The sequence below is a fragment of the Ceratosolen solmsi genome, unplaced genomic scaffold, assembly GCF_000503995.2.
Source record: "Ceratosolen solmsi marchali unplaced genomic scaffold, CerSol_1.0 scaffold10, whole genome shotgun sequence".
Taxonomy (NCBI): domain Eukaryota; kingdom Metazoa; phylum Arthropoda; class Insecta; order Hymenoptera; family Agaonidae; genus Ceratosolen; species Ceratosolen solmsi.
In genome coordinates, this window is record NW_011948412.1 from 15,760,720 (window position 1) to 15,778,242 (window position 17,523).

At 26.1% G+C, this 17,523-nt stretch overlaps 1 protein-coding gene across 4 annotated transcripts in view; it reads left to right on the plus strand.

Moving 5' to 3' along the window:
- The first annotated feature begins 92 nt into the window (after window positions 1–92).
- Window positions 93–17,523, plus strand: part of twin (CCR4-NOT transcription complex subunit 6-like twin) — a 465,857-nt gene continuing 448,426 nt past the window's right edge. Inside the window, exons 1-3 of one of the 4 annotated variants that reach the window (XM_011497751.1) lie at window positions 93–162; window positions 1,648–1,963; window positions 2,507–2,682. In XM_011497751.1, coding sequence (XP_011496053.1) covers window positions 1,656–1,963; window positions 2,507–2,682 — 484 coding nt within the window. In that variant the 5' untranslated portion in view covers window positions 93–162; window positions 1,648–1,655. Of the gene's footprint in view, window positions 163–204; window positions 394–1,142; window positions 1,350–1,647; window positions 1,964–2,506; window positions 2,683–17,523 lie in introns of those variants that run through there. The other 3 variants (XM_011497743.1, XM_011497759.1, XM_011497735.1) reach the window with 3 other exon arrangements.

Below are 17,523 nucleotides of genomic sequence, written 5' to 3' on the forward strand. Positions count from 1 at the left end.
CAGCGCTCTCGTTAGGACGTCGGCTGCTTCTTGGCAGAGCTCTGCTTCTCAGCGGCCAATAGCGCTCGACTATCACGGTCTAATATGTACGCACTCGCGTGCACACATGCGCGCGGACGTACGTGGAGGCAAGCGCGCGCGCACCGACACACGCGCGCTTAGGTACGTATATAATAATTGTAGTTCGTAGCGCGGACGGTGCGAGGGGCCAGTCGTGATAAATGGAGTAGTCGTGTGTTTGTCAGGGTAGTTTTGTTTACGCGATAAGACGTTGGAAGTTCGCGAGTTGGGGAAGAAGTGCTGAAGTGCGAGCGCCAAGGAAACGAACAGCTAAGCCGACGGCCAATCCTCTAGGACGTGTACGGACGTGCTCTCGTCGAGAGGTAGATGAAGGTTCGTAGCTCGCTAATCCAGGTAGTAGCGCGCGTGTATACGTACATCTACCGTTGCCGGCGCCAAGTGTCCCTGCGAGCAGCCTCGCGGGCCAGGATCGACGAAGCCTTCGGCCCGGGGTGGAACTGCTGGGACTCAATGCTTCCGGGCGACCGTACACTCGAGACGAAATCGAGCGGTGCCCGGGAATGGAGAACCTCTTTTGCAGCTGTCGATGCTCGGAGTTCCAGTTGCGCGGGGCTTCGTTATAAACGCTCGGACTTAGATGCGTCGTTGCGCGTCGATGTCCTCGCTGAGCTCGGGGATTTCGGACGCTTTGGCGAACCTCACGAGGACCCAGGCATTGTTTAACGGTTAAGTGCATGGTTAGGTTATGCGAATTGAGTCGCGGAGCGTCTTCGTCGCGCTTCTACGGGTTTAACAGATATGGGGGTCTCGGATGGGTGACCGATAATTGCTCGATGCTAATTCGTTGCTTCGGTGAATCGCGCTGTTCTTTTACTTTGTTATGTTATGGCCTCTTGGTTCAAATTCGTTGAACGCCTCGTTAGACTTTCGTATCTCAGAACACCATCGCATGTAGTATCGTTTTGAGCCATTGTTTTGTTGACAAAGGCAAAAGAGGTTCATTGATCTGAAAACTAGTAATTAACGCATTTATTATAGTCAAAGGTAGATTCAATATGATTCAATGGGTCGATTCATCTATGATCATTAATTTTAAGGTCTTGTCCTTTCCTTGGTCAGCATCGATATCCCAAACACCACGCAAAAGTGTTCTTAAGAGTGATATGTGGATTTATTGGATCCCTGTCCTAACATGGCACCTTCGGTGATGTCACTGTACATCAAATGCTTCGCACTACAAGAGTCTGCTCGCCTACGACTTATCCTTGATCCTGTTATTATCATCCGTCATATTATCCATCCTAACCATTCCATCATTATCTACATAGGTTAGATTTGCCATTTATAGTTATGAAAAGTGAATATATCTGTATGTAAATCAACATTTAATCATCAATGCTACTTGTAATTACTGTAAATACAGCTTTAAATTAACTTAACTGAACTTTAAGTAGAACTTTATAATATAATATACAATTGATATCACTTCTAAGTTTTATTATAAAGATAATCAACACTGTCGGTAAGTTTACAAAGTTTGTTTTAATTATTTTAAACAAAAAATTCAGTTAGCTTGTAAGCAAATTTTATATGATTTATAATGATTATTTTCTCTCTTTTTTAAAGGATTTAGGATGTCCCGAAATCATAAGGACAAGTATGAAGCTATCAACCTGCGTCGTACGCACACTATCATGTCCACCGAAGACGCAAACTCTGGGAAGAAATCTTATTGGCCGGAGTTGGAGATAACAGGCAGCATAAGAAATTTAAGTCCAAACTTGTGGCAGTTAACCCATCTCACAGCTTTGTATCTCAATGACAACAATTTACAAAGGATACCAGCTGAGATAGGTCGCTTAGCCAATTTGAGAGCGCTTGACCTTAGTAGCAACAAACTTCGCAGTCTGCCTGCAGAACTGGGAGACCTCATCTATCTCAGGTAATTTGTAAATTTTGTTTATTAGTTAGTGAATAAAGAAGTTTATGTCTACTACAAGTGAATTTCATTAATTTCTAATACTATAATCTAAAAAACTTTTCAATAATGTTTAAAACATATTTTGACTTCCATTTTAGTCATTACAGAATGTAATATAATTTTCCAATAACAATAATAATTGCTTTCATTAAAGTTTATATGGATTGGAAATTAAATTTACAGTAAAGGTTGGTTAATTCTAATAGACTAAAAAATATCCATTTAAAATTTCTTATTAACCTGTATATTGACATTAATTTTAATAAATAATTTCACTCTAGACAATTAATTTATTTCTTTTTTTCTTTAATCTGTAATTTAAAATTAAATTTGAAAATTATGAAATATAAAGAATAATATAAATAACAAAATTAGTCTTCTAAATTTGGTCATATACAATTATATTTAATAAGCTCATTAGAAGAATACGTAATTAGAAATTATAAGACAGTTTGTACAAGAAACCAATAAAATTCATTATATCATTTTTGTTTCCTATTCCAGGGAGTTATTGTTAAACCAAAATTTCCTTCGCGTTTTACCATATGAGTTAGGAAAGTTATTCCAGTTACAAGTCCTAGGACTTCAAGGCAATCCACTCAGCAAGGAGGTTATGGCATTGTACGGAGAACCTTCAGGGACCCACAAGCTGCTGTCATATATGCTGGACAACTTACAAGGTAAGCCTTATAGAATATGCAGTTGTTTAATTTGGCCTTTCCATTATGAAATATTTTTATTATGATAAGTTAATTATAATTGTATATAGTAAATTAATTATACTGTTTTACTCATTTAAGCTAAAAAGTATAATGAAAGTTTTTATTGAAGATAAAAATAGGCAGCAGATCTTTTTTATTATGTATATAACAATTGTTTTATATATTCAAAATGTGCAATAATTTATTAATAAATAAACTTTTTATATAAAACGTAAAATATTTTGGATGCTCATCAGTATAATAGAATTATTAATCTATAAAAATATTGAAAGATTATTTGGCAAATAAGATTGTAAGAAAAAACTAGTAATTTAATTTAGTATAAATATTTTAAATTAAGAATATATTTTTACACATCCAATTGTCAAAAGTCACTCACTATTTTCATACAGAACAGCAAGTTTTTAAATAGAATGAATTCGAAAAATGTATTAGAAAAATTCTACAAGTTTCTATAACATAGTTGTAATAAAATATTTTTGTAATACACAATAGTAAATAACTTGAAATACAAGTCGACTAAGTTGGAATCTGTTTTATCGATATGTATCTATACAGAAAAGCGTGTGTGCACATATATATATATATATATATTTATACATATTTTTGCCTTTCTGTTTTATTCTATAAGATGTCGTATCTATTCAATTTATCTTGATTAAAAAAAAGTGTTATTGTGTAATTATATAATTGATAATTTTCCAGTTTATATAATTTTTCTACTTAATTGAATATCTATAATTAGAACTTTAAAAGGGAAATATTATAAGTTGATGATTAAAATCAGTGCTATTATTTTATTAAATAACTGTTAAATTAGAAAGTATTGCATTTTAACGTTAATTGGGAATGTTCAACAGAACATGACAATATTTGCTTTTTAAGATCTTTCATAAATTACCAAGCTGAAGTGAGAAAACAGAATAAGCTTGCTACAATATGAAAATAAAATTAAATAGCTATTCATCTTTGAAATGCCTTTTAAATTTTATAATATACGAAATTATATTCTGATTACGACCTCATAATTTTTAATTGTGTATAATAAAGGCATGAAATAATTTAATGGAAAATACGAAAATTTATTAGAAAGGTAAGTTTAGTAATTAAAAACATATTAGTACATATGAAGTACATAATTAAGTACATATTACTTAAAAAGTTTAAAAAATATTATTAAAGTTATATTGTCGTCGTGTTATAGTTAAGTTAAATACAATAATATAGTATATTTTCCTCTACATATATTGATTTATTACTACTTCTAGGTATATTTATTAGTGTTGCAATTAATTTGTTCAAATTTCGGAAGTAAATAAATAATATTTAATAACTAAATTATGTATCATTTTTTATTTTTATTACAAATTCACAAGATTTCCATTCGTTTCTATTGTTCAATTCGCTGTATTAAATATAAGCCCCCTGATTATCAACCCTTTGACTTTAATAGAAAACTAATTTATTGTATTCAATTCAGTTACATTTCTATTTATTTATTTTTTTTTATAAAGAACATTGTTACTGCAGCCGATGCAGAATTTCTAAAATGCAATTATTGAACCACTCAAGGTATATAACTTCATTTGCGTATTGAATGAATTGGCACGTCGTTATTTATCAACCAATAGAATTATTTATTCAGTATTATAGGAATAATTATGAATTATGATAATAGATACAAAATTAAACTTACTTGAAGAGTGTGCATTGTATAAATTGAGTAAAAAATTTGTAATTCACTTTAGAATCTTTCATATATTTAAGTTTTGTATTTATTAAGTACACTATCGCAACATTAAGAAGAAACTACAAATTTTAAATATAATTCTTAATATTTTTTAATTATTAATTTTCTAGGTAAATTTTGCGAATACTTCAACAAGTGTTCAAAATCAAAATTTAATTTACAAAAAGAAGAATTTCGTTTTCATCCATTCGTTTGAATATGATTCAATACATAATTTTAATAATGTTTCGTATAAAAGTAAATTCTGGCTGCATCTTTTCTTCTGTAATCTCTTCTTCTGTATTTACTCAAGATTTGAGGTTTATCTAACGAATATGCAAGAGAAAAACATTGTAAAAATTAAATAATAAACATTTATAAAGCAGGATTTACCTGAGTATATAAAAGTCAGATTTATATCACTGTATCAATTTATAAAACTGATAAGAAGCGATAAGTGTGTAAAGTGATTCAAAATGATATATTCAATGTCGAAATGTAATTACAAATGATAAACAGGCGTTCAATTAAGTCGAATACAAATTAATTCTTGATTCGCTAAACGATGAGGCGTCAAATCAACTTATTCGACCAATTCGAATTTAATCGTCCAAGTGAAACTTGGCCACCATCGGGTAACAATCCGAGCTCATTTTCTGTACAATGCCGTTTAGAATTGTAAAATAGAGGTCAGATTGGTGTGTCAGTGTGAGTGAGCATATTGTAGAAGCATACAGTCATGTATTACATATCGTGAACCCATATATATCCTATTGGAGGAGGTCGAGGTTGAGATACTGGCAACGTTTTCCTAGCTATTGTATCGGGATATTTTTGCCTGAGCATGCGATTGTCTACGCTCTTGCTCTCTTTTGTTTTTTGTGTTATTATATTAGATTCCCTTACTCAATCCCTTTTATTTTTATCGTGTTTACCTACCTTTCTTTTCCTATTTTCATCTGATTTCTTCTTTATTTTTCCGCTCATTTTGCAGTAGGTGCATCTTTTAAGTTTGCACAAGGGCTTTGAGAATTATTTTACAGATAATACAGTAAAGTCTAACTACGTAACGGTGTTCTTCTCTTTGTTTTTCTGTTTTCCAAGTTTGTGTTATTTATCACTTGGACGCTGGAGTTCAATTCGCTCTTGCCGCATTCGTTCCAACTTTGCTCTTCAAATAATACCCTAAAGTAAATTCATTTGTTTTGAAATCGATTCACAGACTTCTAATATATAATGCGAATATATACGTATTTCTATTATACTTTAATTTCTATTTTGGTTATTTGACAACAGCGAAATAGAAAAATCTTAAAATATTTAGTTGGTAATTTGGATCAATTAAATGTTCACCTTTCGATGTTGCTTTACCTTGACTATATTAAAATTAAAATTAATAACAATTAGATACATTAAATCAGTAAATCTAGCTAAAAAGAAGTAATCTTAATTTTCTTCTTTCATGTAAATTGGAAGTGTAAAATTGATAAAAGTTAAATATAAATGTTAAAATATTTGTAAAAATAGCTAATTAATTTTTGAAAAGTAAGTAATTATATTAATATTTATATTAGCATCATTGGGATCGATAGACGTGAATTGGTCTAATTATACTTTTTAATTTTAAAGAATTATATCATTTGGTATGGATTACTTTACAAGTATTACTTAGCAATTTATGTAAATTTACCTGTGATTAGAACGACTGTTTGAATTAAAGTGACGTGTATGTTTAACTCGGTGGTCAAGTAGATGATAATATTAACGTTAAAATATTAAGATATAATTAAGAAAGCTCAATACACTATCAATATACTTATATAAATGGTTTATTTATTTATAAATAGTTTCTTATAGTATAATTCAAATGGATTTTTCTAAAAGTATCTTTCAATATTTTTGAGTAAATTAAAAATTTAATATTATCATGACACATCTCAATTTAAAAAATGATTTTACACTTATTAATTCATTATAGATTTAAGTATTATTCAATTTCTTTTCAAGAGTAGAATGCTATAATTAAGAGCAGATACATTTGTTTCTTAATTGAAAATTTTTTTTAGTCCCACTACTCGAATGACTATTCAGTTAACAAAAGAGTTATAAGTTTTCAATTTTAATATTTCTTGTTGAATTTTGTTTTACCTTACTTTAGTATCACTGAAAACTGAGAAAGCAAATGAAAATGCTGTATGGTATACCCGATAAGTTTTCTGGCGTAAATCCGGTTCTAGAAAATTACTATCAACATTTATTTTCAGCAATTATGTCTAATAGCTATAAAACTTTAGATATAATTCTTGAAGTTATTAATCAATATTATATATTTTTAAGGTTATAATTGTAATAATAATATTTTTAATATATATTTTTATAGAATATACTAATTGGAAACTGGATCCACAAATTGCCATTTAGTACGACTAAGAACATTTATTAAATTCTTTTATTTACTTTTATAATGTTGTAGTTACCATAGATATAACGAATTTGATATTCATAAATTTATATATTTATGTCAGAATAACTCATATAGCCTAAATTAAAAAATATATTGAAATGTATATGATGCTGCACGCCATTTAACTGAATGTTTTGATTAACAATAAAAGATTAATACAGCTTTAAATTTTTTATAGTAAATCTGCTTAATTAATGTTAAGCTTTCACTTTTTTTTTGATAAAATAAAGATTTAATTTATCCACATTTATTTAAGTGTCAATCACGCTTAAAATGGCCATTTACTCTGAAATTTATTCGATTTAAAAAGACAGATTTCATTTATATCACATTCAATTATATTCAGTGCAATAAATTGTAATTTTTATTCAAAATATTTATGATAGTTATAAGTATTTATTATTAAATTATTTTAATACTCGTCATTTATAGTAATTTCTATTTGACACTAACAAATATTAATTATTTCTTATTTAAGTATTCCTTATTTAATGCAATAATCGGAGAATTGATGAATTTATTTTAGTTGTGGTAATAAATATTTGCTGGTTAAAAAAGTGAATTACACGTAATTTAGGCATATAGAAGTATATACAAATGTTCCAAAACACGGCATGAAATTTTGTTGATAAATCATGAGATTATTTGTGAAAGAGAAAAAATCAAATTATTAGCCATTCAAGCGAATAATTTTATGGAGATACGGTTCAATAAAGATAAAAGTAAAGAAAGAAAGAGAAAAAAAGAAAACCCTCGCCGTCTTTTTAACTTGAATTTAGATTTGAGTTTTTGGGAAAGACAGCTAGGGTAGAACATCGAGGAGATTATTTCTTTCCTTTTCTATTCATCGCTAAGAAGATGCTCGTTTGCATTCATGGATTTTCAATAGACTTTTGATGCGAGAGAAATCCTAAGAGAAAGGGATATTATATTCCCAGTCTTTGCTCGGATATTTTCTTTGGTAAGCGATCGCATAATTTCAAAATATTTTCAGCTTCTATCTTTTTTTTATTTATCATAATCGATTTATAATATAAATATATGTTTTTAATATAGTATCACACACTTTTTATTATTGAAAACTTATTCATTATTCAACAAAATTTGAATGGTTTCAATATACTGCTGCGTTCCATTGTACGTAATAAAGAGTATTCCAACGCAAATGATAACGGAAAATAACTATTAATATGATATGCGTTGAATGAAAAATTATATTTTTTATAAAATAGTAAAATTTAAAAATCAACGAATAATTTTTCAATTTTTGTCATGTACAAATTTATGTACGAATATGCTTTTATTATGCCACGAACGTATTATATACAATATACTATGATATAAATTAAAAATAGACTTGTTTATTTATATATAAATTTCACAATTGCATATGTTTGTTATACTTAATATTGATAAAAGCTATTTATTAGATATTTATCTATTTATTAGATATTTATATAAGCGCATTGTATAAACAGCTATACGAATAAAGTTACTTTTGCAGAAGATTATAAAGTTAGAACAAATTATGAGTTTCGTATTCATGGCTAATATAATCTAATTGTTAAGAAGATAACATTTATACTAAGTTAACTCACTAATATTCTGGTGAAAATGATACACCATTTTATGTAAATTGGATTAATAAGACATTCATAATATATACTACCTTTATACTTTTATTTGTATTGAAAATAAAAAGAATATTTTTGTAAATAATAAGTATAATGTAATTGACATTACTTAAAATTTTTATTACTTAAAATAAGAAAAATAATTTATAATACCTTAAAATATATAAAATCTAAAAAATTTATTAATGAACTAAGAGTTTGTATTTATTATACTATAAGACCATTGCTATATTTATATCAATATTATAATGAAATTATTAAATTTAAATATTTACTGGAATCTATTTTAATTACAAGTAATAATATCATTCTGTAAATAAATTAAAACAAGTATATTTCTTGACCTATATTCATTAATCTTATAACATAAATAATAAAAATAGTACGCTGTTTTCCTATTTAATTTACGAAATAAGTTTTAATAAGAATTACGTTCTAATAAAATTATTTCAGAATTTATTGAACTTCATTTTTATTAAATTTATGAATTTAGTCGTACTAGTTAATGATTATTGTTCTCGAATTATTGTTTATATTCTTATTGTTTATGATTATACTAATATTACCATTTTATTGAAATCTTACTTAGTAGTTACAAAATCGTAATGTAGCAATTTTGTAAGATATACTTAAAATTAATGACTTATTAATAAATGTACCGAATTTAATTTTATGTTTTAATTTGTTCGATCAAGTTTTTCATGTATTTATTGATACAAATGATATTTTGCAGTATTATATATCTAGTTTATTAGATTGAAGCTTCTCGCATATGGAATTGTATTAAAATACTTATCTAAAATTCATTCTTTTCTAATACATACTGTGAAGCCATTAAAAATTTTGTTATATAATAATAAAAAAGATCATATCAATCTATTAATATTAATAGATATTTATAATTTTTATTCGTTTAAACTAAGTTACCATTTACATTAAATTTATGTCATAGAATAAAACATAGATTGTACATTGTAAAAAAATTGAATATTGCTATTTCGAAATATTAATTATAATATGAAAATTATTTTCTGAATAACTATATTTAGAATTTACAAAAACTTAATAAATTTATTTTACTAAATACTTATATGTCTGTTACTTTATAGACTTTCTTGTGATAATTTATTATTGCTAATTATAGAACGAAAACCAGAAAAATGTTTGTAACCTGTTATAGATCAATATATTGCTGATAGTTATATCGTGAATAATAAATATATAGACTATTTATCCAGAAATAAAAAATGTAATATAAACGTCAATCTAACATTATTCAAGCAGTCATCATTTATCGAGATACAAATTTTATTTAACTATATTTATTTTAATATTACTGTTATTTTAAATAGAAAATACTTCTTATATTCACAAAATACATCTACTTTTTTTATAATATAGTTGCTTTAAATTTGAAGTAAATTCGCTCAGCATTTGTGTTGTAAAAGAAATATTATTTAAGCTAAGATTGGATGAAAAAATGTGTGTTAGTGTTCAAATGACTTTCAAAAATCGTACACAAATTAAGTTCCAGCATAATTATTTTTATGCTTTAGAAATAAATGAAAATGTTAAACGGTCCATTGTCGATACCATTCAGGTTTCACCATTATACTTTCGGCTATCTAGAAAAAGGTTTTTTTGTTATCTCTTTGTTGTTATCTCTGTTATCTCTAAAATCACTGGAGGCGACAACTATTTATGGATTAATTATTTTATGAATCATAGGTTTCATAATACCAAAGGTTTATAAATTTTGAAATTCTAAATAAATAAAGTTTTAATTTATACATAAATCATATAATATTAGATCTAATTAATGAGAATTTCAATACGTAACATTATATATACTTTTGTATATATTATCAGTATTTGATAATCAAAAATTTCTATTTACAGTTTCAAGGCAGATGATAATAAAATTGAGGAAAGATTTTTCATCTTTAAAATAAAAAATCAATATGATAAATAGAATATTAATATTTAAATAATTAATTAATACTTAAATACTAACATTTTTAGAGATTGCTTAAATGAATAATTTATGATAAAATCAAAGTCAAATTGAAGGAAAAGCATACCATAAATATTACTAGTTTCGCAAATGAAATTTTTATGTTGCTTTAAATTTATAATCAGTTAATACAAGGACATCTATTATCGTCATGTTGAAAGCTATAAATTCGACTCAAAATCCATTATTATCTCGAGTGAGTTGCCAAACTTTCTGAGAACAAAATTTAAAATGATCGAATCGGCACAAAATATGTACCGTATACTTTAAGAATTATTGCAATAAAAACCTTTACTAATGTCATTTTTCATAATTCAAAAACATAATCCCTTACACCAAAAGATCCGATTAAATTATTATTGAAATAAAAAATTTTGCATTTTGGCGTATTTTTAAAAGCTTCCATTTTTATGACAGAAACATTTTTCGGTTTCGACATATCAATAAAATAGCGCATACAATTTTCCTTGTGCAATCTTATTATGCAGATTCTACTGTTGGAGTGATTATATTCTCAGCCCTGATAATTTAGAGCAATGATGAAAATTAACTTATTAATGGAATATACATTAACCTGAAACATTTAATTTATTGGAGGTAACTGTCTTATTTTTTTCTCTGAATTTTTTTATATTATGTCAGTAGAAATATAAGGGAAATTATATCAGTCAATAGGAAAACTTTGATGGCCAATATCGTCATTACTGTCTTAAAATTATATTTTAGTCTATCCTTATCGGAATTTTTAGTTTTAAATAGTGTAAATATGTGCATGTTAAGTATTACTATTTTTTCATCTACTCATTTTAAAAATAATATTTCTGATATTCAATCTCTCTGAAATCCCATTCAAAGATTAAAATGACTAAGAACATGCTTAAAAAATGTAAAATAAATGTTATTAATAATATATATTGAATACAATAATTCAAATCTTAATTATACTAAGTGCTAGACATTAATATTCAAATTAACTCATAAATGTTTAATCTTAAATAATGGGAAAAATTTATTATATTTTGTTTAATAAAAATGTAATACTAATATAATTCGATTCTAAATTTTAATTATAGATATTCTATATATCTATTTACTTTTACTGCATTTACTTAAATACAAAAGTTAAATAAAAATCGTTTTACTAAATAAACTTGTGAAGTGAATAAAAGTTTGAAATCAGAATTTCCATATGTAGTTTGAAATTGGAAAACTTACAACAGCTAAAATTTCAAATTTAATTTTATTGGTAATTGTCATGCGATTCAAACTTTTTTAAACGTGCCGACTTCTGCTACTCGTAACTTTGATCATTCAGAGGAGTATTCAAGTTAACGCTTGATTCCATTTCATTGAAAATTCTATTCTTATATAAGACTGGCTTGAATCAAGCGAAATTCGAATCTTTAGCTGATATTTCGAATGCCCCTCCCATTGCTTCCAACATTACTCTATAATGTCATTTAAACTTATATATAATGAGTACGTATACAGATTTCAGATGAAAATTTGTACAAACGGGTAACGAGATAGGTCAAGTTTAAGAAAAGTCATGGTTAGAAAGTTGAGGGAGACTATGGATAATGACGTCGTAGTGCCAACTTATAACTACCCTTTCTAAGGAGATATTTTGCGCTGATGCTGTGCGTGTATAAGCTCTTTCACGATTCCTTCAGAAGCGGTGCTAATGGCTAATGAAATATTCGAATTCTTTCAGGTGCGATTTCCCTTTTAATCATTAGTGAAACTATCGGCTTTCTTACAGATTTTTGTCACTCATTACGAAACTAGAATGAATGAAAGCACTTGATAATTGAGCTGATTTCTTTTTTTATCTTTTTCTTTTTTATTTATGACATGCAGATGTGGATTACTCTTTCACACTGGGAGAATAATAACTCATTATCTTTTAAACTAAAAATTTATTTTAGTTTGAAAGTCTTCCTGCTATTTAGTAAATGGAAGGCCATTAGTCACTATCGTTTAATGACAAAATGTGAAATTGCATAGCTTTTTAATTATTTTTAACATACGATTTAAAATAGCCTTGTAGTGCAATAGAAATATTAATATTTATAATAAATTAAAACATTAATTCGTAATTTTTATAACACTATTAATGTCTTCACAGCGCTAATAAAAATATGGCTTTAGTGCATTCTATTTTCAGTCAATTGCAATTCAGGAAATTACAATATTTAATTGATTTTCAACAATAATTATTATCAAAGAAACATAAGTATTATTTTCTTTACATTGGAGTTTGTTTATTTATAAAAAAAATTTTCTAATCGAACAGAAAACTAACTTTTGAAATAACTTATCTTTTGTAATATTGTTTTCTTATTTTTTGCAAATTTTTCTTTCATATTTTCTCTACATCAATCACATACAGTTTTATATGCAAAATAACGCCGAATCTAATGACAAAAATTGTATATAGTTCACATTCTTTTAAAATATTGTTTGTTGTTAAATGTAAAAAGTATTAATAATTAAAGACTAAAAATTTGATATAATAGTTGAATATAAAAATATTTTGACAAATAATAAATTATTTTAATGAAAGATTATTGTATATTAATGAATTAATAGGATTAAAAAAAATTCATATTTTTTGAATAAGAAGTTTTATATGTAAAATTTTAAGGAATACAGCATTTTGAAACGGGTTTTTGCAAAAGTGTTGTAAGTTTTTCATCATTTTTACTATCAATTTGTATTGATAATATAAAATAAATATAAAATAAAAATAAATTATTATTTGTCAAAATATTTTTATTTATAATGTGCTCACATTTTTTGAGATAATAATTAATTTTAACATATTTGTGTTTAATGTCGGAATATGCAAGATAATACTAATAGATGATAATTATTATTTATCTAGAATCATTCCAATTTATTTAAAATCAAATACTCAATTCATATTAGTATGAAAGAGACCAAAATATATAGTGAAAATATATGCCATTTAAAAAAATTGACTTTAGTAATTTTAAATAAATATAACGAACTGATTAATGAGAAAATTGATGTCAAAATTGGTTTTCATTAATGTTTAAATTAATTTTAAAAAACACGTTGAAAAAAGCGATAATTCACATTGATCTTCAGTTTCCGTTAAAGCAAATATTTTGATAACTCATAGAATGTTCGAAGTTACAAACAAATAGGAAATAAAACTGTCAATTTTCGTGTTTTCATTTTAAATAAAGTTGCTAGAGGAAACAAAATTCGAGGTAGACTAAAATTTCTAAAAAATATAAACTCCAAATAAATTGTACAAAATATAGTAATACCTGATTGTGAATACATATGCGAATAAAAAGAAACATTAATAAGTATGATATTTTACAATATTCTCAATACTATCAAGTGTAAAAGTAATGAGAATGATGGGAATATATTGTGAAAAAGATGTTTTATTTCTAATCGGTAGCATTTTATTTATTTATTCCTGTTTAACTCATTTTTTGAAAGTTGTTCTGTTGCTGAAGACTAATTTAAAAATTTTTGCTACAACGACGCTTTTATTTTGGTTTCGTAAAAATATTTAACGGTCGACGGCGAAAAAGAAACAATAGTTGTTGCCGGGATTTTTTCAATTCAAATACAACTGTTATAAAGTTAAAGTTTCTTTATTTTATATACTTCAAATACTTATAAACTATTTTAAATTAAATGTGGAATGATAGGTTAAAAGAAATTGCATTAATTATTCGCATAAGTATGCCATTATTTTTACGATTTAATATATATATATATAATCTAAAATTAAAATATATTAAATAGTCTAAATAACAATTTAACACATAATACACGACTTTCTTAAATTCTTTAATAAATATAATTTAAATACTGTTTCTTTTTATAAATATATTGTACAACTAATAAATAAATACGTAGGAAAGTTTGTTTAGCTTATGTATGTATATAATTAGATAAATTTCAACTCATATTAAATTTTGAAAGAAAATTTCTTAAACGTAATTGTTAAAATACATAAATTAGAAACGTAAAAAAAGTATTTTTAAGCTTTTATTATTCTATAATTATACTTGTACATTATGAAGAATTTTTGGTTATAATCTTCATTGAGATAGAATCGTCGTTCATTTAAATGAAAAATTGAGCCAAATTTTAATGCCAACTTTATAATAAACCTTAAATATCATGATAAAACCTTTGGCTTTTCGACATCTTAATTCAAAACTTCAGTTAAGAATCCAAGAATTTTGCATGGAACGTGCGATTATAGAGTAGAAAATACGATTTATCGCGAGATGCTTCCTTTTCCTTTCTTTCACTTTCCTTCCATTATTGCTTGCATCCTTGTTATTGGTAAGATTACCCACTTTTCCGCTCGTGAAACAGCAAAGGCAATTCTTCGTCTCGGTGTGAGCGTGAGAAAATGAGAGCTAGAATCTTCCGTTCTCGAGCGTAGCTTATCGAATAACAAACTTAAATTAATTGCATAATATCTAAGATAGACTTGAATGTTATTTTCTGAGAAAATATGTATAGGTTTTTTGCGCAAGAAAAAGCGAATGTATATTCCTTACTGTTACACTAAAAAAATATTTTATCTTCTCTTTTACGTGAGCTTGATTAAGATAAATCTTAGTATGTTGTTCTTGTAATAAACAATGTAAAATAATAAATTTAAATAAATACGTGAGTAAATTGCAAATTATTCAAGTGACTAACTCAAGCCATGTAAATGTAAAAATAAAAAAGGATATAAATGATGCAGATTAATACAATAAATAAAAGTTTCTTCATAATAATTTTTTACAACAAAAATTACTTATGAAAACAAGTTAATTTGTTTTTAAAACAGGTTAAAAATAATTTTTTAAATATTTTTAAATCGATTTATTTACTTGAACGAAATTTCTAACTAATGGTGAATATTGTAAATTAAACTAATGGTGGATATTGTAAGTAAATTGGATTTTTTTTATAATTTTTCATTTCATGTGCTATAATAGATTTTGATTGCAGTAAGCTTTTACTTAAGTATTTTTATATATAATAAAAATATTATTTAGTTCAATTTATCCGCTTATATATTCATAAATATTTTCATAAAAATTACTCTGTGGAAATATATTAACAAATTTTCTATTAAGAAATAGATAAATGAACTGTAAAGAAACAATTGCTTCTAGTGTCATTTATAAATGTCTTCAGTGATTGAAGTTTGAAATTTTTCAACTAATTTTAATTGCAGTTTCTCAAAAAATTAAAATTGAAGGCAAAAATTTAATTGCAAGTTTAATTAGATCGAATATAAACTTGTGGTATAGTAAATATTTTAATAAAATTTTAAATTATAACCAACTCATTTGAAATGCCTATTCTTTGCTATTATTTCAAAATGAGCATAGCATTTAAATTGTAATTTGGTGGCTTATAAATTATTGATACAGAAAGGTGATGCCTTTATCTTATAAATAAACTATGATTTGATTGTTACTAAATATAATTAATTCAGTTAATTTAGAAAACCAATAAAATATAATTTTATGTAAAAATATAGCCAAAACATAATTAATAAAATTAAAATTATGTTCGGAGCAGAGATAACAATGTATATATATATATGTATTGTATTGCATGGCCTTAAGTTTGGATATGTGATCGCGGTAGTGAATATTCTCACAACTACAGTATTTAAGAACAATATAAGAATGAATACTTATATGATTATTATTATTAAATCTAAAATAATTAAATCTTACTAATTTTGAGAGAATGTAGTTTACTCATTTTTTAGAATAAGGTACATATACTTCATAATTCAATTTTTAATGTCATAAGAACGCGCCACGACGAAACATTATAACCGTGCGCTGGCACCATACAAATAAATTGCATAACGTGTTAGATAGTTGTTGGTTGATAAAATTATAAATCTTGTTTAGCTAACGTTTATATTTTAAACTGAAATTATTGATAAATTAGTGAGATAAGTTTTCGAGGATGTTTGATAAAAATTTTGAAAAAATCGTACGGTTAAAAGGTTAAATGGAACCTAGTGGTAACTTTCTCTTCGATATTTGTGAAATTTTTAGGTCGGCTTAGAAACATCCTTAAGTAATTAAATTACAATTTTTGTCTAAATAAGATATTCATAAAATAACTGGAAACAAATGAAAAGTAAAGATCTTTAGATCATGTGTCTCATTTTTTCTACCTATTTCTTGTTTACTGATTCAATTCACGTGTCTAATTACAATATAATTAAATAATCTATGATTACAAAATTGCATAATAAATTATAGGTCATTTATTATTTGTACATGTACGTTTCACAATTTCAACTTTACAATAATTGAAATCGTTTAACAATAATTGCAAAGAAAATAAAGTGTACTGTTATGCTTGTTAGAAATTCACCTGATTTCGTAAAGTACTTGGAAAGTGTTTCGTTTATAACCAGAAAAGTAATAAAATGTCTGTCTACAATCAATAAACTTTACGTCATGAAAAAACGTTGAGAATTTTCGTGTAGCCAAAATAATGAATGTATTTTAACTAATTTTCATTACTTATAAACGCTATTTAATACTATTATAACTTATCCGTTTTAATATACATTTCATATTTATTAATTCATTAGATGAATAAAATAATTCTTAAAAGACTTTAATCCTAAAAATAAGAGTGTAATGGAATAGAATCTGCTTAATATTAATTCATAGATTTACATAACTAATAGATAATTGCATTTTAGAATTTTTCGAATGAGTAATAATTTTATAAAGGCGAAATAATATTTCTTTATTGGGGGACCAATCAAGTGATCACCATGGAGTTGACGGGAGTATATGTCATTTACCAACGTTCTTTTGCATTCATGATCTTCTCTCGCATTTTCTCGGTTCTAATAAAGTGCACCAAGTGCTCTGCCCGAATGCTAAGTAACGGCAGGTGGACGGTAGATGAAAAGAAA